Source organism: Aulonocara sp. 'chitande type north' Nkhata Bay, linkage group LG18 (genome assembly GCF_057382095.1).
Source record: "Aulonocara sp. 'chitande type north' Nkhata Bay isolate Kocher_YH1m ecotype deep benthic linkage group LG18, A_spYH_male_GT1.1, whole genome shotgun sequence".
Classification (NCBI taxonomy): domain Eukaryota; kingdom Metazoa; phylum Chordata; class Actinopteri; order Cichliformes; family Cichlidae; genus Aulonocara; species Aulonocara sp. 'chitande type north' Nkhata Bay.
The window spans coordinates 39,613,123-39,640,557 of record NC_141361.1 but is presented as its reverse complement, the minus strand read 5'-3'; the positions used below and the strand labels follow the sequence as shown (position 1 = coordinate 39,640,557).

Here is a 27,435-nt window from a genome sequence, read left to right as displayed (position 1 = left end):
TGAAGTCAGACTTTAAGGTGGTTTAATATTTACTTTATTAGTGTACATCACCATCCTGTTGACTTCCCAAAACAACTGGGATGTCCCCACTTAGAAAGTCCAACTGGAATAAGCTTGCAAGTCAATAATGTCATCCATAAATGCAGTTTAAAATTATGTCATGCAAAGAAAAAGCCAAACGATTAAAGCAACTGTTTTTGGGAAACATGGATGGCACGTGGACATCCAGGTTGTTGTCAGCGCTCAGTTCAAAAGAAGAGTTCTTTGAATTCTCTATCACACAACAATGGGACGACATTCCTCTGCTACAAACGCAGCATTCCTCACTTCCCAGATATTTATGAAGGTTGTTGTTTTATTGTGAATAAACTGAGGCTACGTCCACACGTACCCGGGTATTTTTGAAAACGCAGATTTTTCTATGCGTTTGCACCTTTCGTCCACACGTAAACGGCGTTTTCGGTCACTGAAAACGGAGATTTTTAAAAACTCCGGCCAGGGTGGATAGTTTTGAAAACTCCGTTTTTGCATTTACGTGTGGACGAAAAAAACAGAGAAAACGCAGAAAACGCAGCGTCAAAGGTGTGCGCCATTTTTGACGTCACACTGTGCGCCACGTAATTGTTTGGGTGAAATGAATTTCTACAATACTGTTACTGTTAATTCTACTCTCTGCAGTGTTTAAATGCTTACATACACACAAACAGTTACTGTCCCTCCACACATACGATTCGGTTCTGCTTCTATGCCCCAGCCTTGTTTACTATTTCCCACCGAGGCTTCTAGACTTCTGATTGGCCAACATTTCTACAGGTTAGGAATATATCGCCACCTGTTGCTTTGGCATGTTCATAGCAGCGTTTTCCTTCATTTCTGCGTTTATGTGTGGACGGGATTATTTTTTAAAACGAAAACAGAAAATCTCCGTTTTCAAAAATACCCGTGTACGTGTGGACGTAGCCTATAAATATATGTGACTTTCAAATCACTGCATTTTATTTACATTCCACACAGCATCCCAAATGTTTTTTGAAACAGAGGTATAAATGTAACTATCATCCAATGAGATCAAGGAGTTTCCCTTTAACCTTGGCAAAGCTCTTGTATTTTGCCTGCCAGTTCCAGGCAGTGTAGGACCCTGACTCTCTCTCTCTGGAGCTCTTCAGGACTCACTTGGCCTGCCAGCTTAGCAGAGAAATGGATCAGGTCTTGCATAAAAAGGCCCACGGTCCCTCTTGGTGCCGGAGGAATCTGAGTCAGAGGCCCTGAATCAAACTGAAAGTTGATGTTTTTTGCTCGGGGGAGGCCTGGTTGCCGTTCCTCAATCCATGTCAGAGATCTGGATGGACATAAGATGAAATGATTACACGTCATTTACGCCTCTCATCTGTCCTTTCGTCATGACAACCAAATGACTGGGACATATTCTCACTCAGTGGCTACTCCAATGGCTTTCTGACTTTAAAAATACTTTTATTTATTCCAGTTAGGTGAAATGAAGTTATGACGCATGTACTGCACAACTGACAACAGAAAAGAGTGATGTTTCAAACAGACTTTTGGCTATGATTTTTGAAATATTATCCACATGTACATTCCTGTTGTTTGGGGTTTAGTTAGTCTGTTTGGTCCAACCCTGCTCTGATGTTGGCCCTAGCCCCCAGTCTTGTGTGCTGACATGTGGGATAAGATGTCCTATTTTCACTTAGGGTATAGTCCTCCTCTTGTTCTTCATTCAGATGGATCTATCCTCCGTACCTGTTGTCAGATGTTAGCAGCTTTGCAGTCATCTTGCTGTAGCTGTTAGCAGGGTCCTCCTCCAGTGTTGCTGCAGATACTGAGAGCTCACCAAACAACTCAACCAACCAAGTAAGGCGGGCGATGCCGCTGAATGATGGGAAACCAAATCCAGGCTTTAAAGCTCCACCTTGAAGAAATTACAGCACGTACATTACTAAGAGTTTCCTGAAGTTTGAATTAGAGTTGATGAGAACTGTTGTGTGTTTAAAGCATCGTACAGATGACTGAATTATTAGACCTCACATCAAATTTTTGTCAAAAATTCCCCTAATACTGTTTCTAAGATTGCAAAGGATAGCATTTCTAAAGATACGAGTTTTCTTTAGAAAGCATAAATTTCTATATTTCTGTTTGTATAGAATAACAATTGTTTCTGAAAAATACCAAGCTCAACGTTACTACCTCTGAACTTAGTCTTACTGAGTAACAGCACACACCACTCCTATGCTTTAACTCGCCGAAGAAGAATGTGCTGGGATTGCTCAGGAGACGTGTGCTGTCGCAAACAAACGTCTGCAGGCTGCTATACACAAACAGGATACACAATTCACTATTTAAATCACAGGCGGTAACTACACCAACAATTTTCTTTAAACACTACAGGTGCTGCACAGAATATTATACATAGATACACATACAAGCATATTTAGAGTTTTCATATTCATCTGGTTTTCACTGGTCATTGTGCTTCTGCCTCGCGTGCAGGGACTGTAAACGAGGGCCTAGTTCATCCTTTGCAGATCCTCACAATATTCCCTTCCCTGGGTAACGTTCTGCTGGTGGAAACGTGATCAGATTTTAAACCCAAGATAGGGCTGGGCGATATGACCCAAAATTCATATCTTGATATTTTTTAGCTGGATGGCGATATAAGATATATATCTCGATATATTTTTTTAAAGCCATAAAGTAAGAACAAGAAGAGAGTTCTTAGTCAAAGCTGTGTCCCAGATGTCACACAGGCACTTTTATTAACATAGAGCAGATGTACATAAAATTTACTCAAAAATAAATTATGAGCATTTATTAAATAATAATGCTCCATAAATAAAAGAAAACAAGGTTGTTTTTGTGCTAAACAAAGAGCTCACAATTGTGCAGTCAAAATGTAAACTAAAAGACGCCGAGCACAATAACAAAGACAGATTTCACAGCTGCTCTGTTCCCAACTTGTGACTGACAGCCTGGAGTTTGAAATCCACTTCGCAACCACGTCTCTGAACAGGTGCCATTTATGGTCCTTATACACAGTAGGGTACTATTACGTTGAAGCACAGTACGTATCACTCCGCGAAGCTCAGCCGTAATCCTCCGACAATCCATCAAGCGCTGCAGCTCCGTAGTTTACCAAAGTCGTACTAAAACATTTGTGACAGATTGCTGAGCGCCGTGTTCCACATAAAATCGGTTCGCGGCCATCAAGCACAACCAGAATTCATACATAAGGCGCGCTGTCAACTTTTGAGAAAATGAAAGGATTTTAGTCAGTGCAGCACCTCTGGGCTGCATGGCGTTAGCGTGGTTAGCTCGTTAGCGTGGTTAGCTAGCTAACACATTGACGCCGTCCAGCCCCATGCACGGTATGCGCAGTAACTCGTTAAAGGAGATTTGCCGTGTCCATCTTGTTGCTTCCTGCAGGTGAAGCGATGGGGGAGGAGGGGGAGTTGTGTTCAGTGAAGGAGAGACGAGGCCGAGTAACGTTGCGTAGAGACAAAAGTGGACGAAAGAGAGGCAAACTTGCGGCTCCACAAGTATAATTATAACGTAACATAGACTATATCGATATAAAGGATATTGTCAGATCTTATATCTAGTATAAAAATATATCGATATTTTTTAAAAACTCGATATATCGCCCAGCTCTAACCCAAGGGTTATTTAAAAAGACACTCTTTAGCTTCTGTCTCTTACCAGTAAAATGAAGAGTACCTTCTTGCAAGGTTTTCCCCTCTACCTCTCTCTTCAGCTGTTTGTATTCCTCTGTCAGCAGCTCAATGTGTTCTTCATGCAGAATCACTCCTGACAAACAGACACAGTTGCTGAGAATCAGAGGATTCAAACTTTTACAAACAAAAAAAGAAGGCATGCTACACAAAATGCAAACAGGCGATGCAATCATGTGTGCCCGTATTTTATTCTCAGCAGAATACAGAAAACATCAAATGTTTAAACAGAGGAAATTTACCATTTATGAAAAATGTTGTGAAAATATTAGCTCAACTTGGATTTGAAGACAACGCGTCTCAAAAAGATGCCAGCCACTGCGTAGCATCTCATTTCCTCGTGTGCCAAATGTTGTTGTCTTACTCAGGTATGCAAAGACCCTCCCTGAGTATAACCTGGAAGAAACATGTTGCCCTGAAGCCTCTGAAGTCTGTTCCTGTCTGATGCACCTCCATGATGATCCCTCTCGTCTTTATATTTTGGGGAAGGAATTTCAAATTTTGATTCAGCTTCAGAGGTTTGGCCCACAGCAGATTTCTGATGGCTTCTTCTTTGCAGCTTTAACCTGCTAACTGTGTTAAAAGACAATTATTTCTGGATGCGTTCCTAAATCCATGCTGTCATTTCCATGACAGAATCATGTCTGTTTTTAATGCAGCTCCCCCTGAGGGGCATTCAGCCTTTCTGTGCCCATGCACACAGACATTCCTCCAGATTCTTGGAATCTAATATATCATTAATATCATTTGCTGTAGTTGGAGACATCTAGTCTGTGTGGTCCATAACAGAAGAACATTATTCTAACATTGTTCCACAACTTTTGTAGACTCGGTTTTTTGCAGATTAGTGACTCTCTGTCCATAATATTACTCTGGCTCTCTAACATGCTCTTTCTACAGCCAATCATATTACTGACCTGTTGCCAATGAACCTAATTTGTCGCAAAATGTTCCTTCAGCTGTTTCTTTTAGTATAACAAATATTTTTTAGCCTTTGTTTCCCCATCTTGACACAAGTGAAGCGTTGCTGCAATCAAATCCAAAATGAGCTACTATTTTTCTTAAATAAAACAAAAAGTCATTTCCCAAAGTATCATCAAACTGTGTTTCTGCAAAACAACCGATCCAAATGCTATTATGAATTAGTGATCACTTGCAGAACCATCAGGGGTAAATGTTCATGCTGTTCTCACAGCAGTAGTGATGACAACACTGTACTTAATAAAAGGAACTTCCATTACTCTGAGATGTTACAGCTGAATTGCTTCACTTTTTAATTATCTGTTTGACAGCATTTCTCCGAACTCAGCGTTTGACGTGCAAAGGGAAAGTGCATGGTAGCACACAATCATAAATGATCACCTTTTTCTTCAGCTAAGTCCCAAAGCTCCACCGCAGCCTTGTAGCTCATGGTCATAGGATACTCAACACAGACATGCTTCTGTGCCTGCAGAAACATCCTAATGAGACACGAGTTCTTGGTCAAAATGAAGGCAACAAGAATAAGTAGTAGGTCACGTAAACATTCAGAATTTTGTTACAAATGTTTTCTACGATGGGAGAAAAAGACTCCTGTCAGATAATAGAGCACTATTGGGGACAAAATTAGATATGTAATTACATTTTACATGAGCGCTTAGGCATATTTGAACGTTTGTTTAGACCCCCCCGCACAAACACATCCTCCAACCACACACGCCCATATTTTGCTCCACTGCGGTTTATTTCACACCTCAAACATTTAGTAAACAATTAAGCAAATGCAAGTAAACAGCAATAAATTAATAAAATAAACTACTAACTCTTTTACACTGCGTTAACACCCACACAGGTTTTTTTTAAAACGCAGCTGTTTCTGTGTGTTTGGACCTTTCGTCCACGTAAACGTGTTTCAAATCACAGAAAACTGAGATTTTTTAAAACTTATTTTTTGCCTTTACGTGTGGAGTTTGTAACACAACATCAAAGGTATGCGCCTTTTATCACGTCACGCTGTGGCCACATTATTGTTTACATGAGATGAATTGCAGAATGGCAGATAGAGACAAAATACTGTTAATCTGACTGTCTGCAGGTTTTACACGCAGTTACTGTCCCTCTATTTACAAAGGCAGAGGCGTCACGGTGTCATTATTTTACTGTAGTTGTTTTTTCCTGTGTAATAATATTCAACATTGCAATCAATACATTTTTCAATTCCTCTGCGAAATAGGTTCAAAAACATAAACAGCTGTAGGATCCTGTCTGTCTGTGATTTGAACCGGGGGAACAAATCGTGGCAGGATCAGCCTGATGTTATTTGTATCCCGCTGTAACTTTACTGTATAAAGAGCTAACATCTCCAAAATGTCAGGAGTAGTTAGTCATTACAACAAGTGTTTGTGAACTAAAAATCACGAATGTGGGATCCTGTTTGGCTGTGATTTGGAGAGCCCAGCGCTGCTCCCGATGAAGGGAAAAACAATGTGTTACTAAGTCTAGATGCAGTCTGGCTACTGATTCAGTGAAAAAAAATTGCGCGGTTTCCACTCCAGGAAAAATGACTCAGCATATTTCCTTAAATCTGATGTTTAACCTCTTTCACGTTTGTAATCTAAGTATTCCCAACCCCCTGTACATTTTTTCTACAACATTTTGTAGTTGCACAGACATTTACCTGACATTGTCCTCGTGTGACATGTTCTCAGTACAGATGAACGCCACATGAACGTCGTCTCTACCCAAAGCCTCCTCCAGTGAGATCCGACTCACTCCCTGCTGAGGCTCCAGGCTTCTCCTTTGGTAAACCAAAGCAAAAGAAGCAAAAGGAAGAATACAGTAGTCACAGTTAAGACAACATCCGATGAGACTGAAGATTCACAAACAACAAAAATGAAAATATACACCGATTGTCAACATAACAGCTTTACATTACAACGCTATGAACTTTAATTCACTAACAGTCTTACAAACTGTTCGTAAACACAGTCTGCAACCCTGGGTGCTTGACTTTACACACCTGAATTCATGGAGTTGGACGGGACAGTGAACACTGTAGTGTACTGTGACTTTTTATGGGTACATGGCAAGTCATGGCCTCCAGTTTGGAAGGAGCATGAATTAGTGTGTGAGGTTGAGAGATACCAGCTGGAAACAGCTGACTTCACCTCGTCACAGCTTGGGGGTTCTGGAACCAGACCCTGGAATGGGGCTGGAACCTGTTCCAATCCTGGGAAACAGTTCGGCAACTGAAGAGGTGGAAGAAGTGTTCTACTGTATCTGTGACTGCTCCGATGGAGAATCTCTGGTTTGATGGCCTCAGGGTGGCCTCTGCTTTCTGCAGATGATTTGTTTCTTTTGGCTTGATCAGATGATAACATTCAGCTAGAGTGGTTAACAGCCCAGCTGGAAGCAACTCAAATGAAAACCAGCACCTCCAAGTCTGAGGCGATGGTCCTCTGTAAAAAAAAAAAAAAAAGTGGCAGAGTGCCCGTTGATTGGAGGGGAGTAGCTACTCCAAGGGAAGGAATTTCTCAGGGTCTCACAAGTGAGAAGACTGACATCGATTGGTGCAGAGCTGAGTCTGAAAACAAATCTGCTGGTTTACCAATCGACCTACATTCTATCCACGTGCTTTGGTTAAGGGCTCACTGTAGTTTTACTATTCCTCTGCATGATGACTAGGATGCCTCCTGTTTTGAAGAGGTCTTCATGGAAGAACCCAGGACAGATTAATTAGAGAGATTAGATATCTCAGCTGCCCTTGGGAACTACTCAGTGCACCCCTGGAAGAGCTGGAGGACCTGGGTAGGAATAAGGACAACTTGTCTCTGCTTACACTGCTGCCCTTGCAATGTTGTGACATCCATCAGTTAGCTTTATTTTCATTCACCTCTGGACTCATCATGAGCTAACGATTTATGACAATAATTTTGCTTGACAAAGACCACATACACTATATCTCATATCATTAATGAGCTGCATCAGCATGTGTGTGTTACCTGGATATAAATCCTTTGACAGCGAGTTTCTCTGCAGGACTGCCACGTAGTGGCACCAGCATGTCTCTGATCCTAACACAACCAGCTGTGCCAATGCCAATCACCACTGCTCCAAGCATGCTGCGTGAGAAAAGGTTAGGTTGTGTGCAGGATGTAACAAATATAATGTAAACAATATATGAACAACTATAATGAACAGTTTCATGTTTCATTCTCATCCAAAACACACAATCTCCAAATCTCCTCCTTTTTAAACAGACTTGCTTTGTATCAGTGCTTGTTTCTTAGCCAGCCCCTAATTTTTAAACCTTGGACTCTGTGGAGGTCTGATGGGATCTTCCAGGAATGGTGATGCCATTTTCTGGAAAACTGATTGGTGAATGGGTGATGATGTCATACTTCTTGATCTCTAATCTGGAACTTAACCTGTTTGAGAGTAGGTTAGGCTCTAAGCATAAAGACTGCAGTACACCTGTCAGAGCTCTAGACTAACTTGTTGTCACGGTTGCACTGTTGTATGGCGTTATTTTTGTGCCACTATTCTGAGCGCACGTAAAAAAAATTTGCAGGTGCAAGTGTTGCATTTTGAGGAGAAAATTATTTTGAGCGAAGAAAAGCTGAATTTGAGTGAACAAAATTCATTCCTGCGTGCAAAAACTGTATTTCAGTGTTTGCTATTATCCACACACACACACACACAGCAGCCCCTCTCGCTCAGTTTTTGCACTTGCGCTCGCTCGCAATGTGTCGCTCGCGCTCTCAACATTTCTGCCCGTGCGCGCTCAACTCTTTCTGTACACCGTTATATTTGTGAGACAAAACCAGCCAATCACAGACTTGGATGCAAAAAAAATCTGATTGGCTGTTTTTGTCTCCAATCAGCTCAAAATGACAAAATGAAATATCCCAGAATCCATTTTGTCCAAAACTCAAACGAGGCAGTGGCAGAGGAACGCAGAGTGGCAGAGTTTGAAATATTACTCTTTCTGGGTCACACAATAAACCTTTGAAGATGATTCATGTGAGAATGGTGCTGCGTAAACTTCAAATACCTGCTCGATTCATCAAGACATCACATATAGCCATAAGTGTTTATTTCCAAACTTAACAATGTGGTGTTTGCTGTACAGTGCAGCGAGGAATGCTCAGACCTCTACATTGGAGAGACCAAACAGCCACTTCACAAGCGCATGGCACAACACAGACGAGCCACCTCCACAGGACAAGACTCAGCAGTCCATCTGCATCTTAAGGATAAAGGACACTCTTTCGAGGATGCCAATGTTCACATTTTGGACAGAGAGGACAGATGGTTTGAAAGAGGAGTGAAAGAAGCCATCTATGTCCACTGTGAGCGACCATCTTTGAACAGAGGCGGTGGTTTACGACACCAACTCTCTGCCATCTATAATCCAGTTTTGAGATCCCTTCCCAGACGCCTTAACGCCCACTCACATCCTGGGCCATCTGACCTCAGGAATTCGCATGATAAGGTGGGGCCAGGTTTCACAATGAACACACCCGAAACTCTGGCTGATTGGGACCCACACCCAGTTTCACACCTTGGCTCAGGCGATTAGAGGATCATCAGGGGGTCCTTTTGTCCCTCTGTGGGGGGAAACTCCCACTAGGTTTATATCTGGGACTCTCCACCATTTGACCTTAGAACTGAAGAAGCTTCTCGGATGAAGGTGAAACGTCTTCAAGCAACTTAAAGAAGTCCAGACGCTTTTCTTTGCAAGCTCCTTTGACTACAATGACCTGGATGACTGAGAACCTTCACAGACAATGTTAATAGTACATTTCCTTTTTTTAGGAAATGACCTGTATGTATCTGTGTGACATCAATAAAAGGATCCAGTGCTGCATTATCTTTAGTTACATTGATGTTATTTATTTATGGTGAAACAGTGGTGGAATATCGCTGTTGCTTTCGTATAAATGAAGCGGACATACCTGCGTGGCCGCGATCTAATCCTGTTTACATAAAGTAAACCTGCTCCCGAGCAGGTTTACGCTTACAGCTCTGTTGCTACGACAGCAAGTCCCGGATGAGCTTCGGGGAACCGAACGATCCAGGATCACGCAAAATCGTCAACAATCAAATCCAGCTAACTTACTTAGCGAGGTACGAAGAACGGGCCCCAGGTGATTGATATATGCATTTTTTTTTCTTTTTCTTTCTGCTCATTCTGTTGGTTTTTGTTTTTTGCCCTTCTCCCCCGTCCCTCTTCTCAGCTCTTTCTCTTTCCCTCTTTCTTTCTCCCCTTCTTTCCTCCAGTCAAGTCTGTCCCGTATTCAGCAAGTGAAAATAAAATAAACAATAAAAGGTGAATCAAATGGACCATTACGGCAAGACTGGGATGGTCAATTTGGTAAAGTAAATCCGTTGGGCATCTTTCTTTGCCTTTAGACAATGATTCTGATGGCAAAAGAGCCAAACGGGACAGGCAAAAAAAAAAAGAAAAAAAAAGAGGAAGTGATAGCAGAGCTGTACGTTTGAATTAGCTTCAAAAATCTCTCAGTCAGAACATGGTATGTCATGTTTAGGTGTAAACTAGCGAGCTAACTTCCTGTTAACTTCTAACTCCGTGAAATTTAATAAATTCTGTTTTCATGGATGCCTGGATGTTAAACTTAATTGTTACACCTGGTAAAGCAGCAACGCTGATGATGAAAGAATTTAGACCGTTTTTAACTCTTAGTATTCGTTTGACTTTGGGACCTGAAACGGACGGAGTTTTGGACCCAGATTACTCCGCGGAGCTCCTTACTACGGCAGCCGTAATGCTCTGACAATCCATCAAGCAGTGCAGCTTACCAAAGTTGTACTAAAACATTTTTTAACAGATTTCTGCAGCCAAAATCGGTTCGAGGTCAGTAAGCACAACCAGAATTCATACATAAATCACACTCTCGATTTTTGAGAAAATTAAAGGATTTTAAGTGTGTGGGTTATAGTGTGGGAAATACGTTATACAGAAGAATATATCGTGATATATATCGTTACTGTCGCGGCTGGGAAGGCGAGCCGTGTGGTGTGGAGGAAGGAGGACCCAAGATGCAAGCAGTGGATGAAAACGCTAGTGAAGTTTATTTACAAGGTGTAGTGGCAAACAAGCAGTGGGGGCATGACAAATAACTGAAAACATCTAAACTGGGAGAACTAAAATAACAGACCTGGGAGCATACGACAAGAGGATGAGAGGCAGACGACGAGCAGGCCACCGAGGAACACAGACTGACACGGAGGAACACAGACGAACCAGCAACAGGCAGGAGAACACAGGGCTTAAATACACACACCAGTAATCAGGGGATGAGAGACAGGAGGGCAACACAGCTGGGAGGAATCGGAGCTGACGGGACAGGGGAAATGTAAACTGAACACACTCACATCAGACAGAGACCTTCACAATAAAGCAGGAAACTCAAACACGGGGAACCAAACAAGACACAGAACTAAACAGACAGCTTCACAAACAGACGGGTTGACACCATAGACAGACAGAGACACAGACGCAGACTCAAAGGCAGACCGAATATAACACATAGAACTCAAACAATAATCATCATCATCATAAACTAGAAAATGATAATAAACTAAAAGTGCTGGGTCACCGACCCAGGACCATGACAGTTACCGCACGTGCTTCAAATTATATCGCGATATGAATTTTAGGCTATATCGCCCAGCCCTAAGCAGCAGTCACAAATGCAGTATTGCCGCTTGTGGTCTTTCCACACTCATCACAGTAAACGCAGTGCATCAGGTGGTCAGCTTTACTGTATCTTAGCCAGGGAAACTGGTCAAACCACTCTCTTTGAAATGTATACACGTCCCCCTTTTACTTTCAGTGGGCTCTGGCTCAGAGTCAATCGTGTGTGGCTCATTATGGGATGCCGTCTCCGGACCGGTGTTAGACATAACCTGAGAGGTTGATGGCTCCATGTCAGAGCTGGCTATGAATTTCAGATGGTTCAGGCCTTAACGAAAAAGTTATCAATTGTTCTTTTCATCTTTTCTCATTACCCACAGCTGCATCCACTTCTGTCAGGCCTAGGCTGCTGACTAGGGCTGGGTATCAACACTGATTTCTATTATTGATTCAATTCAGGTCTGACTCAGACAGTGTCAAAGTAACTGAGGATAAAACAGAAAAAAACATGAAGGAGATTTTTCTGGCCTGGCTTTTTATAGCAGATAACCTTAAAAATATTCTGCAGTAGGACAAAAACTGAAGAAAACCATGAATCAACAAAGGGCTGTGCGATATGACCAAAATCTCATATCCTGATATAAGACATCTATCGTCCCGATAACGATATAAATCACAAAAATTTTACATTTTCTGTAAATTCTGCGAATCTCGGGCAGCTCGACTTGCGTGAAGTGTTTTCAGCTGGGCGCTGTGTACCTGGAGTTGAGACTTTTAACCGATGCATGAAACGATACATTTTTAGACATAAGTTGTAACGGCGCCGTTTTCTTTGTGAGTATTTATTACACGGCGTGCTGCGGGGAAAAGCCTGTTCTAAAGTTTGAGTCTAAGGTTTATTTTTTAGCACCTGATGCCTCTTTTATGCTTCTCATCTGTAAACACTCTGAATACTCTTTCACGGGATTTCGTTTATTTTTAAAAGTCTCAACAGGATCTTGAGCTTTATTGTGAAAGGTCAATATATTAATAAGCGGACGGTGGAGCCACGCCATTGTTTAACCGTCGTGGTTGCTAACGACAACCGGCTTCGTAGCTTAGCAAAGTCGTACTAAAGCATTTGACAGATTTTCGAGCGCCGTGTACATAAAATCGTTTCGAGGTCAGTAAACACAACCAGAGTTCATACATAAGGCACACGGGATTATAAGGTGCTCTGTCGACTTTCAGACAAATCAAAGGGTTGATTTTAAGTGCGCCGTATTTTCCAAACAACACGGTAATAACGACGGCCCGCTAGCATGCGCTACCAAAAATAGTGCTTTGTTGTGTATCTGAGGGACGAAAGCTAAACCAGTTCCACACCAGTGAAGCTGCAGCATTTTTACAAACCAGTTCAGGTTCATTCGTTTCATTCAACGATCCACTTTCACTCTTCTCATTCTCCGTGGCCGCCATACTTTTTCCGCCATGTGCATATGAAAACAAAGGCACTGCGCATGCGCGTTTTACCCATATTTTATCGCCATATTTCAATTTGTTATCGTTGCCCAACATTATAGCGGTGAACGGTATGATATGGCCCAGCCCTAATAACCACCATGCCACCATGTTGCCCACATTGCAAAACCTTTATAATAAATACAAGATAATGGAAATTCAACTCAAAAAATATTTAATAAGATAGATAATAACATGTGTCTATAAAATGTTTCTCAGCTATATTATTATTTTCAGTCACATGATCACTAACTGAATATTTTTCTATGTAGGCATTGACTTTTCAGGTGTTTTTAATTTTTTGTTTGATAATTCTTCCTAATTAAAGAATTAGAACAAGAAGTCTGATGTCTTGTATTTATGGACGACCTGAGAACTGTCGACATTGCCTGGGACGAAGCTGAAGCAGTCGCTGCTGACCGACATCGATGGAGATCACTAGCTGCCCGATGCGCCGCTCGGCGTAGGAGGAACTAAGTAAGTAACTAAGTAAGTAAGTAAGATGTCTTGTATTCTTTATGAAAGAATAATTTGAAATACATTACTTTTGCTTTTGAGTTTCCACACATTACTTTTTTGTACAAAGTATCAGTATCAGATCAGTATCATCGATACCAGCCTGGATTTTCAATTTTCAATTCAATTTTATTTACACAGCACCAAATCCCAACAACAGTCGCCTCAAGGCGCTTTATATTATAAGGTAGACCTTAGTGTGTGAATGGGTGCATGACTGAATGTGTAAAGTGCTTTGGGGTCCTTAGGGACTATAAAAACGCTATACAAATACAGGCCATTTACCCTACAATAATGCATATAGAGAAAACCCAACTATCATATGACCCCTATGAGCAAGCACTTTGGTGACAGTGGGAAGGAAAAACTCCCTTTTAACAGGAAGAAACAGGCTCAGGGAGGGGCGGGGCCATCTGCGGGGCGAGGGGAGGAAGACAGGATAAAGACATGCAGTGGAGGAGAGACAGAGATTAATAACAGGTACGATTCAATGCAGAGAGGTCTGTTAACACATAGTGAGTGAAGAATGTGACTGAAAAGGAAATACTGAATGCATCATGGGAAGCCCCCAGCAGTGAGCCTGCAGTGTGAGAGCAAAGTGCTCTAATAGGGTGATATGGTACTACAGGGTCATTAAGTTAAGATGGGGCCTGATTATTTAAGAGCAGCAGGATTTTAATAACCACCATTTTCATGAGAATCCTGCAAGCTCAGAGAGTGTGTCCAAGTGTTGAAACAGTTTGCATATGACGCAATATTGTCCAAGTGGCGAGACCTGTCATTTAGGAGAATACTGCAGCAGCTTCTTGCCCCTTAACAGCAGGTGTAAATGATGAACAACAAACGGTGAGCAAAGCAGGTAATATTGGCCCCTTTAGACGATCCCAAAAATACATGTACTCTCCACTGTGTTCCTGTTAATGACAAACTAAATGAATTTACCCCAAATTACTAAAATATTGATATTTTAAATAAGAGAATCGACTGGAACATAGATATCTGGTGTCACAGACACTTCGGTGCAGCTGTCGCATGACACAAAGATGGTGTCATGATGACGTCAGAATTGGTAAGCATAGTGGCCATGGGGATGTACTCTGGGAAGAGTGAACCACCTTTGCAGCAGAGAAAACTCAGTGTTAACCCTGAAGTTACCTGAATATGCCAAAACTCATCTTCGTGGTACAGGCCTCTAAACGATTTTGAATGTGTTTGCTTCTGAAGTGAATCTCAAGCGAGCTCAGTTCAGCATGCTTCTTTAAGAAGGCGCATAAATGACCAAGCAATGGTTAGACTACATGCCTGTGATGTAACCCTGTTAGGTAACTGGTGACAATAACTTGAGGCATCAGCATTTAAAAAACGAGCACGGTTACTATCGGTTTAACCTGTGCTCAACTTCACCAGAAAATTCAAAAAAGTTGTGCCGCAAACAGATTGTCAGCATTTAGCAGTTGTGACGTGTTGGTCTATAATCTGTAAAACATATGTCAAACATATCTCTCTTGAATGATGTCAAGCCAGAAAGATAATTTCTGTTATGAGGTAATAGCTCCAGTTCCCTTTTTATCCTTTATTTGTGAATGTAAAATGCTCATTAACATTAAAAATGTCTTTTACAGGAGAGATCAGCAGAGGGCAGCAGAGGGCAGTAACGTGATGTATATGGGTTATAAAACACAGAGCACTACAATTACACGGAGCGATGAAGATACTTTCAAAGCAGGTCATTTCTTTATTTTTATCAAATAACCCCTTTCAATGTAGATTATTTATTAATACTAGTTTTGATGTATAAATTATTGATGTAGGGCAAACAGTTTGGGTGGGACAGGACGAGAAAGACAAATTTTTTAAATTATTCTCCACACTCTGGTTTTTTGGCAGTTGACAGTGGGGCGAACATTCCGTGAAAATCTAAATCTTCCTAAAACTTAAACTGCTCTTGTGAAACAACCGTAAAAGATATCGCAACGAGGATTTGGACAATAAAAGTCCAAAATCTTGTGACCCGTTTAAAGTACGACAAAGTATGGCCGAGCGGTAGGCCTTCAAAGTGGTCTGTGTTGGCGCCTTTTTTCGGGCCCATCCCCATCGAAATGGATGGGGGAAAATGGGGTCTTTTTTTGGGAATTTGGGGAAAACTGTGCGACGAATCCCTACCAAGAGTCGTGGGGTCGTCTCATAATTTCAGGCGGAAGAAAAATAATAATAAGAATAATAAATCTGTCGAATAGTAATAAGTGTGCCATTACATAGGCACACTTAATAAGGAAAGTATGGCGTTATTTTTGTGCCACTATTCTGAGCGCACGTAAAAAAGGTTTGCAGGTGCAAGTGTTGCATTTTGAGGAGAAATTTATTTTGAGCGAAGAAAAGCTGAATTTGAGTGAACAAAATTCATTGCTGCATGCAAAAAATGTATATCCGTGTTTGCTATTATCCATATACACACGCACAATAGCAGCCCCTCTCGCTCAGTTTTTGTATTTGCGCTCGCAATGTGTCGCTCACGCTCTCAACATTTCTGCCCGTGCACGCTCAACTCTTTCTGTACACCGTTATATTTGTGCCACAAAACCAGCCAATCACAGACTTGGATGCAAAAAAATCTGATTGGCTGTTTTTGTCTCCAATCAGCTCGAAAGGACGAAATGCAATATCCCAGAATCTAGAGCTGGGCGATATATCGAGTTTTTAAAAAATATTGATATATTTTTATACGAGATATAAGATCTGACAATATCCTTTATATCGATATAGTCTATGTTACGTTATAATTAAACTTGCGGAGCCGCAAGTTTGCCTCTCTTTCGTCCACTTTCGTCTTTACGCAACGTTACTCGGCCTCGCCTCTCCTTCACTGAACACAACTCCCCCTCCTCCCCCATCGCTTCACCTGCAGGAAGCGACAAGATGGACACGGCAAATCCGTTAACGAGTTACTGCGCATCGCCCCGTGCGTGGGGCTGGACGGCGTCAACGTGTTAGCTAGCTAACCACGCTAACGAGCTAACCACGCTAACGCCATGCAGCCCAGAGGTGCTGCACGGACTAAAATCCTTTCATTTTCTCAAAAGTTGACAGCGCGCCTTATGTATGAATTCTGGTTGTGCTTGATGGCCGCGCACCGATTTTATGTGGAACACGGCGCTCAGCAATCTGTCACAAATGTTTTAGTACGACTTTGGTAAGCTACGGAGCTGCAGCGCTTGATGGATTGTCGGAGCATTACGGCTGAGCCTCGCGGAGTGATACGTACTGTGCTTCAACGTAATAGTACCCTACTGTGTATAAGGACCATAAATGGCACCTGTTAAGAGACGTGGTTGCGAAGCGGATTTCAAACTCCAGGTTGTCAGTCACAGAGTAAAACTTGGGAACAGAGCAGCTGTGAAATCTGTCCTTGTTATAGTGCTCGTCTTTTAGTTTACATTTTGACTGCACATTTGTGAGCTTTTTGTTATGCACAAAAACAACATTGTTTTCTTTTATTTATGGAGCATTATTATTTAATAAATGCTCATAATTTATTTTTGAGTAAATTTTATGTACATCTGCTCTATGTTAATAAAAGTGTCTGTGTGACATCTGGGACACAGCTTTGACTAAGAACTCTCTTTTTGTTCTTACTTTATGGCTTTAAAAAAAATATATCGAGATATATATCTTATATCGCCATCCAGCTAAAAAATATCGAGATATGAATTTTGGGTCATATCGCCCAGCCCTACCAGAATCCATTTCGTCCAAAACTCAAACGAGGCAGTGGCGGAGGAACACAGAGTGGCGGAGTTTGAAATATTACTCTTTCTGGGACACAAAATAAACTTTTAAGATATTTTCATGTTAGAATGTAGCTGTGTGAACTTCAAATATCTGCTCGATTTATCAAGACATCACATATTTGCATAAGTGCTCCAACGTTTTCGGAGATGCCTGTTACCCACCAGCTGACCGGGTGGGAACTCGGGTTAAACATAATATATAAGGCTGAACTGACAAAAAAATCACCGACTACACCACCAGGTATTATTGGAAAAACCATAAAGCCTTTGAACGAAAACAAACGCTGTTGTGACAGTGATGTACACTGTTTTGTTGGTATATATGTATGATTTGTATCACCTTCATGTTTCCAGCTTTACAGCTGTGGCTCCAGCAAACATCAGCTGATACTAGAAATTAATTTTAAATAAATTCTAACAACAGCTGATCAATTTTGAACTGCTGCTGTTGTTGTTTAGCGCAACATCCGCTGGTTTCCTGTTTCTGGCGCAAAGTGGGAGATAAACAAACAAGAGAGACGATCAGCTGATCATTGATCAGTTTCATGATTGAAGTAGCAACAGGAGAGGGAGGGGGGAGAATGAGGAGAGAAGAGGCAGCTAAGACACAGAATAACTCCAGCTTTGTGTCTTTTTTATTCTCGCTGAAGTCTTTTCCCCTCAATACGGATGTATTGTAATTGGTCCAGCCCAGAGTTGATTATTACCAGCTGGCTAATCCACCACCTTTCATTGTTTATACCATTACAAAAACAAACAAACTAACATAAAAATGAAAAATCACCATTGGCCCACCGGGCAAATGCCGGGTAAATGCCCAATGGCCAGTCCAGGTATTCGGTCAGCTGGTGGGTAACAGGCATCTCCAAAAACGTTAGAGCACTTATGCAAATATGTGATGTCTTGATAAATCGAGCAGATATTAGAAGTTTACACAGCACCATTCTCACATGAAAATATCTTAAAAGTTTATTTTGTGACCCACAAAGAGCAATATTTCAAACTCTGCCACTCTGTGTTCCTCTGCCACTGCCTCGTTTGAGTTTTGGACGAAATGGATTCTGGGATATTGCATTTCGTCATTTCGAGCTGGTTGGAGACGAAAACAGCCAATCAGATTTTTTTTGCATCCAAGTCTGTGATTGGCTGGTTTTGTGGCACAAATATAACGGTGTACAGAACGAGTTGAGCGCGCACGGGCAGAAATGTTGAGAGCGCGAGCGACACATTGCGAGCGAGCGCAAGTGCAAAAACTGAGCGAGAGGGGCTGCTGTGTGAGTGTGTGTGTGTGTGTGTGGATAATAGCAAACACTGAAATACAGTTTTTGCACGCAGGAATGAATTTTGTTCACTCAAATTCAGCTTTTCTTCGCTCAAAATAAATTTCTCCTCAAAATGCAACACTTGCACCTGCAAACCTTTTTTACGTGCGCTCAGAATAGTGGCACAAAAATAACGCCATAGGAAAGATATTACACACACCGCACTGAAACACCGGAGATCACTTTTTGTCGGACCATCACCGGCAGAGCGCGAAATATTCTGTCAGCGCCGCCGGTGATGGTCCGACAATCATTCAGCGTCATTGCTACAAAACAAACTACATCATGTTTGTCTCTTACCTGAATTTCTTTATGTCCTCTGTGATTCCCACAAAAACTGCAGCTATTACCGAAGTGCTGCTTACGTACAAGTTACATATGCCGACCTGACATAACAACACTTCGCAGCGAGTAAGCGAGCAGCACCGACTGTGACGTAGCTGCTGAAAGCCCCGCCCTGCTTTAGGTGCGCTTGTTTTGTTCAAGCGGAGTTATATTTGGTACACGTGCAATAGGACGCTATACAGAGCTACACATTATATGTTGAATGGCTGCATTTTTTTAGACTATTGTTGGTCAGCACAAAATTGTACTTTGTGAAAAATCTACGGAAGAGTATTAGGGTCTCATTAAGAAAACAAAATATTATCGACCACATTTTGAGATTGAAGTCATAATTCTGTTTTGAGAAATGTGGAGAGGCACGGCTGCTGTTCCCTGTGAGTCGGTTTTAGTAACAGGGAAAGAAATGATTTGTCTTAGAACATAAACACAGTCATGAGTGCAACGATGTTGAAAAGCTCTTGGTCACATGTGAAAACACAAACTTGGAAGAGTGCATTTGTACAAAATACAATGACAGTGGACAGATGCAAGCTTATCAATAGTTTACCCTCGTACAAGAAAGAAGATGTGTGCCGTGTCACACGACGGCCCATCGACTTGTTTCACTAGCTTATCTGCACGAGGCATTTTGCAAACGTGGCTTTTTATCTTGAAAGAACAAAAGTAAGCTCCACATTTCGACTTTCTTCTCAAAATAAATTTTTTACTTTAATCTGGAAATTTCAACTTTATTGTCCAAATGATAAAACAATCAGTGTGAAATACAACTACAAACGTTGGAACACCACATTTGTTTTTCAAAGAAGAAAGAATTTTTACTATCTTGTATTGGCTGAAATATTTATGTCTTTTAAAAAAAACTGTCATTGCCACATGGTTGACATTGTTTTTATCTTTATCATTTAGTCTGCTGTCAGTAACTAAAACTGGACTTGTTTGTAACCCAAAAATAAGAAATGACCTTGTTTTATCGTGAGACTAGGTGTAGAGGTGTAGGTGACTTTCTTGTCCGAGTTATTCTTGTGACTTTGTTAATGTAATTGATATTTAACAGTTAACCAATTTAACACAAAACTGAGTTTTCCTGCATGACTATTCAAGCCAACAAACAAATGACTTCATCCCAGACCTCTCCTATCTTAAATCAGAATCAGAATCAGAATACTTTATTGATCCCTGGGGGAAATTATTTTTTGTTACAGTGCTCCATTATAAACCAACATTAAGACAAGACAGACAATACACTAACTAAGAATAGTACAATATATACATATATATATATACATACATACATACATACATACATAAGTCACTCATAAATAAATAGCTGAACAAGAAACATGTGTAGTTATAGCAGTAAACAGTGTGTTAAGTGGATGCGTTGTACAGGGAGATGGCCACAGGCAGGAATGATTTCCTGTGTCGTTCAGTGGTGCTTTTCGGTAATCTCAGTCTCTCACTGAACGTGCTCCTGTGACTGACCAGCATGTCATGGAGTGGGTGGGAGGTGTTATCCAACATTGTCTTTATCTTGGACAGCATCCGCCTCTCCGACACCACCTTGAGGGAGTCCAGCTCCATCCCCACAACATTGCTGGCCTTACGGATCAGTTTATTAAGTCTGTTGGCATCTGCGACCCTCAGCCTGCTCCCCCAGCATGCAACAGCATAGAGGATCGCACTGGCCACAACAGACTCATAGAAAATCCTCAGCATTTTCCGGCAGATGTTGAAGGACCTCAGTCGCCTCAAAAAATAGAGACGACTCTGGCCCTTCCTGTAAAGTGCTGTGGTGTTTTTAGCCCAGTCCAGTTTATTGTCAATGTGAACTCCAAGGTATTTATAGTCCTCCACAATGTCAACACTGACCCCCTGGATTGAAACAGGGGTCAAGTGTTTCCTGGTCTTCCTGAAGTCCACGATCAGTTCCTTGGTCTTTGCCACGTTGAGCTGCAGATGATTCTGCTCACACCACGTGACAAAGGAGTCGACCACAGCCCGGTACTCTGTCTCATCATCCCTGCTGATGCATCCAACCACCGCAGAGTCATCAGAAAACTTCTGAAGATGGCAGGTCTCTGTGCAGTGGCTGAAGTCTGTGGTGTAGAGGGTGAAGAGGAAGGGGGAGAGGACAGTCCCCTGTGGTGCCCCTGTGTTGCTGATCACCTTGTCAGACACACACTGTGGGAGACGTACATATTGTGGTCTTCCTGTCAGGTAATCAACAATCCAGGACACCAGAGAAGCATCCACCTGCATCGCTGCTAACTTATCACCCAGGAGGGTCGGCCTGATGGTGTTGAAAGCACTGGAAAAGTCAAAAAACATGACCCTCACAGTGCTCGCCGGCTGGTCCAGATGGGTGTAGACACGATTGAGCAGGTAGATGATGGCGTCCTCAGTTCCGAGACGAGGCTGATAAGCGAACTGAAGGGGATCCAGATGTGGTCTTACTATGGGTCGCAGCTGGTCCAGGATGAGCCTTTCCAGGGTCTTCATGATGTGAGAGGTCAGTGCCACGGGCCTGTAATCCTGGGGGCCACTGGGACGTGGCGTCTTTGGTACAGGGACGAGGCATGATGTCTTCCACATCACCGGGACCCTCTGCAGACTCAGACTCAGCATAAACAGTTTATGAAAGACTCCACACAGCTGGGGGGCACAGGCCTTGAGGACAAGGGGACTCACTCCGTCTGGTCCAGCAGACTTGCCTGAGTGAAGTCTCCTCATTTGCATCTCAACCTGGTATTGAGTGAAGGTGATGGGTGGGGGAGGGGTGTCAGGAATCTCACAGGAGGCAACATGTGAAGAGAGAGGCTGGCACAGTGGTGTGGCTCTGGATTCCAGGCTGACTGCAGGTGAGGTTGTGGGGGTGGGAGCAGACACTGTGGTGTCGAATCTATTGAAAAACAGATTCAACTCGTCGGCTCTATTCTCACCTCCCTCAGCTCCCCTGCTGTTGGTTGGCCTGAATCCAGTGATGGTCTTCATGCCCCTCCACACCTCTCTCATGCTGTTCTGCTGGAGTTTCCACTCCAGCTTCCTCCTGTAATTGTCCTTAGCCTCTCTGATCTTGTCCTTTAGTAACACCTGGACCTTCCTCACCTCCTCTTTGTTGCCCCCTCTGAAAGCCCTCTTCTTGTTGTTGAGGAGGGCTTTGATGTCCTTAGTCACCCACGGCTTGTTATTTGGGTAACAATGAACAGTCTGAGCTGGAACAATGGAGTCGGTGCAGAAAGTTATGTAGCCTGTGATACACTCAGTAAGCCCATTGATGTCCTCGGCGTGAGGCTCACAGAGTGTTTCCCAGTCGGTCACCTCGAAACAGCCCTGTAGTTCTGCTAAGGCCTCCTCTGACCACCTCCTAACAGTCCTGGTGGTCACAGGTTCCCTCCTCACAATTGGCACATAGCGGGGGGTGAGGTGAATCAGGTTATGATCTGACCTACCAAGTGGGGGGAGGGAGGAGGAGCTGTATGCATCCTTGACGTTAGCATACAGTAAGTCTAAAATTTTCTCTCCCCTGGTGGGACAGTCCACATATTGTTTGAATGTTGGTAGTGTATTGTCCAGTGATACATGGTTGAAGTCACCCGAGATCACAATAAAGGCACTCGGGTGCTGAGTCTGTAACCGAGCTATGGCAGAGTGGATAGTGTCACATGCAGCTGTGGGGTTAGCAGAGGGAGGAACATAAACAGCCACCAAGATGACGTGAGAGAAATATATAGCCAGCCAGTTATCAGAAAAGCCACCCTGATCTCTCAGTTACTGCCCTCAGGTTGAGCTGATAGCACACTGGCCTGAAGAGAAAGATAACCCACAGGAGCACTGTTTTTCCATTCATACTCTGTGTGCTTGTGTGCATTTAAAATGAATACGTGTATGCATTTTTAAACTCTGTTTTCAAATGTGCATTAGTTATTGATAAGAAAAGGTTACCAATCCTTCACAGGGCTAAGAACAGAGACAACCATTCACACCTACACTTTACAATTTATAATCACCAGTTAACCTAACCCCATATATGTCTTTGAACCGTGGGAGGAAGCACCCAGAGAGAACATGTACATTCCCCACAGAGAAGCCCCAGACTGGATTCTAACCCAGTGCAGAACTATCCTGCCCCATTTTCAGGGACCTGCCAGTTTTGTGAACGCTCAGTGGCTTTTCTTGATGATGTTAACTTTCACCACAGGTTCTTCCAAGATTTCAGCAGGGTGGCTACCCCATTAACTGAACGAAAAAACCCCTACCAGTTGGCCATTGAAGACCTGAAAGAATAGTCCAGGCTAGGTGCTGTACTATCACAACACTGCAATAATAAAATGCACTGAAACTGCATTTTGGTGTTCATGAAGTCCACCTTAGCAGGCATGAACAAATGCTCAGACTTATCTCTGGACAGCAGTCATTCAGCTAAAAGCTATGATAAAACCTGATTCAGAACCTTATGTTAACTCTCCTCGTCCTCCTCCTCAGAGCTCAGCACAGGCATGACGATGACTCCAGAGAAGTTACCGTCCACACCTGAAGTTTTTACTGGTGAGTTAGAGAAAAGTGGGGGATTTCTCACTCAGTTTTTGGTTTTCTGGCAACAAAGCAAAACAGAATCCTCTGACTATGCAAAGATTCCCTGCTGGGAGGGTCACTGGGATCCTACTGTCACGTTTTAGAAGTTTAAGTATGATTGCCATGAGTGGTCCTCACGCAGGTACTGGGGGGGCAGCTAGGGTGACCTCAGAGTTAGTCACAGCAGCCCTGTTTCATTCAGTGCACGAACGGCCTGCGAGCTGAAGTGCTTGTGCTTCTGTGTTTGCAGAATGAAAGAATTAAAGGAGACTATTATAAACTCATGCACACCTGGAATTGTCTTTTTGTCCAAGTGTGCAACATAACCAACGCAGCCGGGCCGAGCCCATCTCTCTGCTTCTGTCTGGAGAAGATGCCCGGTTCCCAGTCTCTGGGAACGGTTCTTTGACATTAAATCACAAAGCGTAACCTGTCTCTCTCTCTGTCTGGCAAACAGTCTGAGTAAATCAGTCTGATCCTATTTGAGGCCCTGAGCTCCCCTCTGGTTCTTGATCACACTTGGTTTAATGTTCATAACCCAAACAATGATTGGAATAAGAATTGCATTTCCAGTTGGAGTCTCACTTGTCAATACAACTGTTTGAAATCTGCCATTTCCCCTACACTGTAACATTCACCATCCAGACCTGTAGAACCACCCGCACGGTCTCACTAAACCAGAAGCTCTTGAGAAATGTAGAAATGTTTTGGGGGGGGTTTAAACATAGCGGCTAAGCCACTGAGGTGTTGGATGGTGGGGTTGCCACTGTTACAAATGATGCTTGAGAAAGTCCAATAACTCCAGCCATACTTAACTTGTCGGTTTAACACATTTATTGCTCATCAGTAGCTGCTTTTGTTGTTCAGCAATTCCTCTTAGTATTCAACATCATTTAACATACATCACAACAGTGCAGCAGACAAACAAAAAGCGTCCCCTAGCAGCAGACATGAGGTAACAAACACAAATGGCTCCTACAACAACCATCAAGTGAAGCTCTGCTCTCTCCTATAATCTAAGACCACACTGTACTGTGTTTATTCTGCTCCACAGCCCTTTCTTCGATATTGGGCTTCTTGTTAGTGTGTGCATGTGTTCTGTTTGATTTACAGTAAACATCAACATTTAAATGTCCCCCAGCATTGATGGAAATCTCAGTCTAAGCTAGCCTGTCATCTTTTCATACCCTCCCTGGTGAACTTGATGTGATCAGTGTAATGTTCGGAGATTTGATTTTCACCCAGGTGTCATCCACATACCTGAACCGATGTCTTGGTGGTGTTACAGGGTAGGATAAAAGTAGGGTGACCAACCGTCCTCTTTTCCCCCAAGATGTCCACTTTTCACATTCTGTCCGGGGCGTCCGGGAGGATTTTCGAGATGGATGAAAATGTCCGGGTTTTCCTACAGGCCTACAGAGGGCCCATATGTGCAACGTCATCCCTGAACTGCTGTGTTGTAAGTGGTTGTTCCGCGCTCACAGACAGGACAGAGCGCAAGCTGTGCGCTGAAAAGATGCCAACGCGCAAGTGCATCTTTTCAGACAATCTGCAAAAGAAATTTGTGGTCGGAATAAATGGGAGGCGTAGTGCACTGTGTGCAGAGCTGGCACATACGTTTGTGTGTCTAACAAAGGTGCCGGAGATCTTGTTGCTTACATGGACACAGAAAAACAAAAAGGCTGTGCGAGGCGAAAATTCATCTAGTAAGTTGACTGAGTTCTTTGTTACACCCGGGAAAAACAAGGATGCTGTTGTATCTGCAGTAGAAGGCGCACTGGCATTTCATGCTATGAAGCATCACGATAGCTACAGATCCATGGATTGCACTAGTGTGTTGCTAAAGAAACACAGCTAAAAAGTTCAGTAGTGCACCAAGACTGAAGCTATTGTCAGTGATAGTGCTACATTCAGTGGAAGTCACTCTTGAAGCTCTTTATGAAATCCAGTACTGTGGCACTTCTCAGACTTAAGTAACCATGGAACAGGGAAAATATTCCCAGTCATACTTTGACTGGAAGAATGGTGGCGTGCAAACAAAATTAATTAGGTTAGAAACGCCAAATGAAACAGCAGAAACCATTGCACTGGTAATTTTTCTTATAACTCTCATATATACTCAATTGTATATAGCATTTGTACTCTATTTTATTTGATTGTATATTGTATTTTATCCTATTCTATTGTGTACAGTTGTGTACATTCAGTAAAAGGACTAGATGTTGTCCCTGATAATTGTCAAAAGAGCTTGCAAAGAAATTGGATGACTGGATGACTGAGAACCTTCACAGACATACGTCCCTGATAATTGCATTGCTTTAAATGGCAAGAATCTTGAGGGATGGCTGTTATAAGAAAAGGCAGCCCAGAAACTTTAAAGGCAGCACACATCGTTGTGTGCCTCAACTTTCGGTCTTTTACCCAGGCTAATCTGCAATTTATTTTATTTTTATTTTTTTTTGGGGGGGGGGAATTAGACATCTGATATAGATTATCATATTAAGATTTGGGACACATCATCAGTTGTGGACCTTGGATTAATCGGGTGTTTCGGCCATTATCACTAGACACCCTCATCCAAGGAGGCCCTGCCAGGGTTGATCAGGCCCTGGAGTGTGTCTGGTTTATGTTAAATTGTTATTTCTCTCCTTTCTTCTGTTTACAGTTTATTTTCTATCTATTCACTGCAACTGAGAAATAATACTTACCTCTTTAGCATTTATGGAGCCTCACTTCTTCAAAGGGACAGAAAAGGTGATCGAGAGAAGTAAGACAAAGGGGACACGATAGGAGAGAGGAGAGCCAGAAGGGGGGCGCTCGATCTGGCTTCCCACACCTCCACGCCGGATCGGGCTGTACGCTCTACCTCCCCACTGCCTCCCAGAAAAGGGAAGAAGAGCAGAGGGGAGAAGAGCATAATATTTTCTTTTCTCTTGCGGTTAGCTGACTGCCTTAGCTGCCCAAGTGAGGTCAGCCCTTTTTAGCCATAGCCAGTGACTGGTCCTCTCAGCAGTGTTAGCTAGTTCTCTTATAGCCTGTCGTTGCACCTGTCCTCTGATCCCAATCTCTCTAAGCAGTTTTGCTGTTGTACTGGCAACAAAGCCCCTGCACCCCACTTCCATTGGGCGCACCTTGATCTTCCAGCCTCTGCTTCAGCTGCCAAGTTGGCATACCGCAGCTTCTTACACTCAATTGCTTCCTCCCATGGTACCGTCAGCTCAATGACATACACAAATTTTGGGGAGTTAGACCAAAGGACGAGGTCTGGTCGCAGAGTAGTTGTTACGATCTCTGTGGGAAAAATTAGCCTCTGATCCAAGTCCGCTTGCATCTGCCAATCCCTGGCAACCTTCAGCTGGCCAAGATCTGGTGTTGAAGGGCTCGTCCTCGACTTGTCTCCCTCCCGGACAAATGCTGCTGAAAACTGATGCTCCTCTTGGCTCGTGAAAGGTTGAGCGTTGATGGATTTTCTTTTGCGCTCAACTTTCTCGGCTAGACAGATGAGATGCTAGATGTGCTTGAGTGTTGCTGGGACTGTACACAGGGGGCAGGCTGGGTCCTTTCCAAACCACAGCTGCAGATTTATTGGGGAAGGTAGAACATGGTACGTCGCTCGGATGATGAAACTTAGTCTATTAGACTCCATTGAGGTCTGCGTTATACCACCGTCCCAGGCTTTTTCTGGACTTCTCTAAGACTGTTGGAATTGGTTCTCCACTGATATAGAAATTGCTCGGCTGTCAGTTTTCCTTTTATGATGGAGATGCTGCCAGATTTACTTGGCTTAAACTTCATTCTTGCCCATTCATGTTTTTCTAGAGCTTCTGTAGCAGTCACCTAGTACATGGTTTTGTTGTTGTAATAATGGTCATGTCATCCATGTAGGCCCTAATGGGAGGAAGATGAAGGCCACTCTTTCGTGTGGAACTGACCCAAAGGCGTTGGCAAGGTCTAAAAAGACCACGTGAAGATTCCTTTGTTCTTTCTTGGCACTTTGAATCTGGTGCCAG

The 27,435-nt window shown here is 42.8% G+C and overlaps 1 protein-coding gene across 3 annotated transcripts; it reads right to left on the bottom strand.

Annotated features, from left to right (window-relative positions):
• Positions 1–24,787, bottom strand: blvra (biliverdin reductase A). 3 transcript variants are annotated; one of them, XM_086272668.1, is made up of 7 exons: positions 18,809–18,937; positions 7,724–7,843; positions 6,400–6,519; positions 5,106–5,203; positions 3,730–3,819; positions 1,759–1,927; positions 1–1,339 (listed from the first exon to the last, which is right to left on the bottom strand). In XM_086272668.1, the coding sequence occupies exons 2-7, from the start codon at positions 7,840–7,842 to the stop codon at positions 1,084–1,086; spliced, it is 852 nt and encodes a 283-aa protein (XP_086128794.1). In that variant the 5' UTR covers position 7,843; positions 18,809–18,937; the 3' UTR covers positions 1–1,083. The 3 variants fall into 3 exon arrangements, with proteins under 3 accessions (XP_086128794.1, XP_086128793.1, XP_086128795.1); XM_086272667.1 differs by lacking the exon at positions 18,809–18,937 and adding an exon at positions 24,686–24,787 and having other exon boundaries at positions 2–1,339; positions 3,712–3,819; XM_086272669.1 differs by having other exon boundaries at positions 2–1,339; positions 3,712–3,819; positions 18,809–18,852.
• Between the last annotated feature and the right edge of the window lie 2,648 nt (positions 24,788–27,435).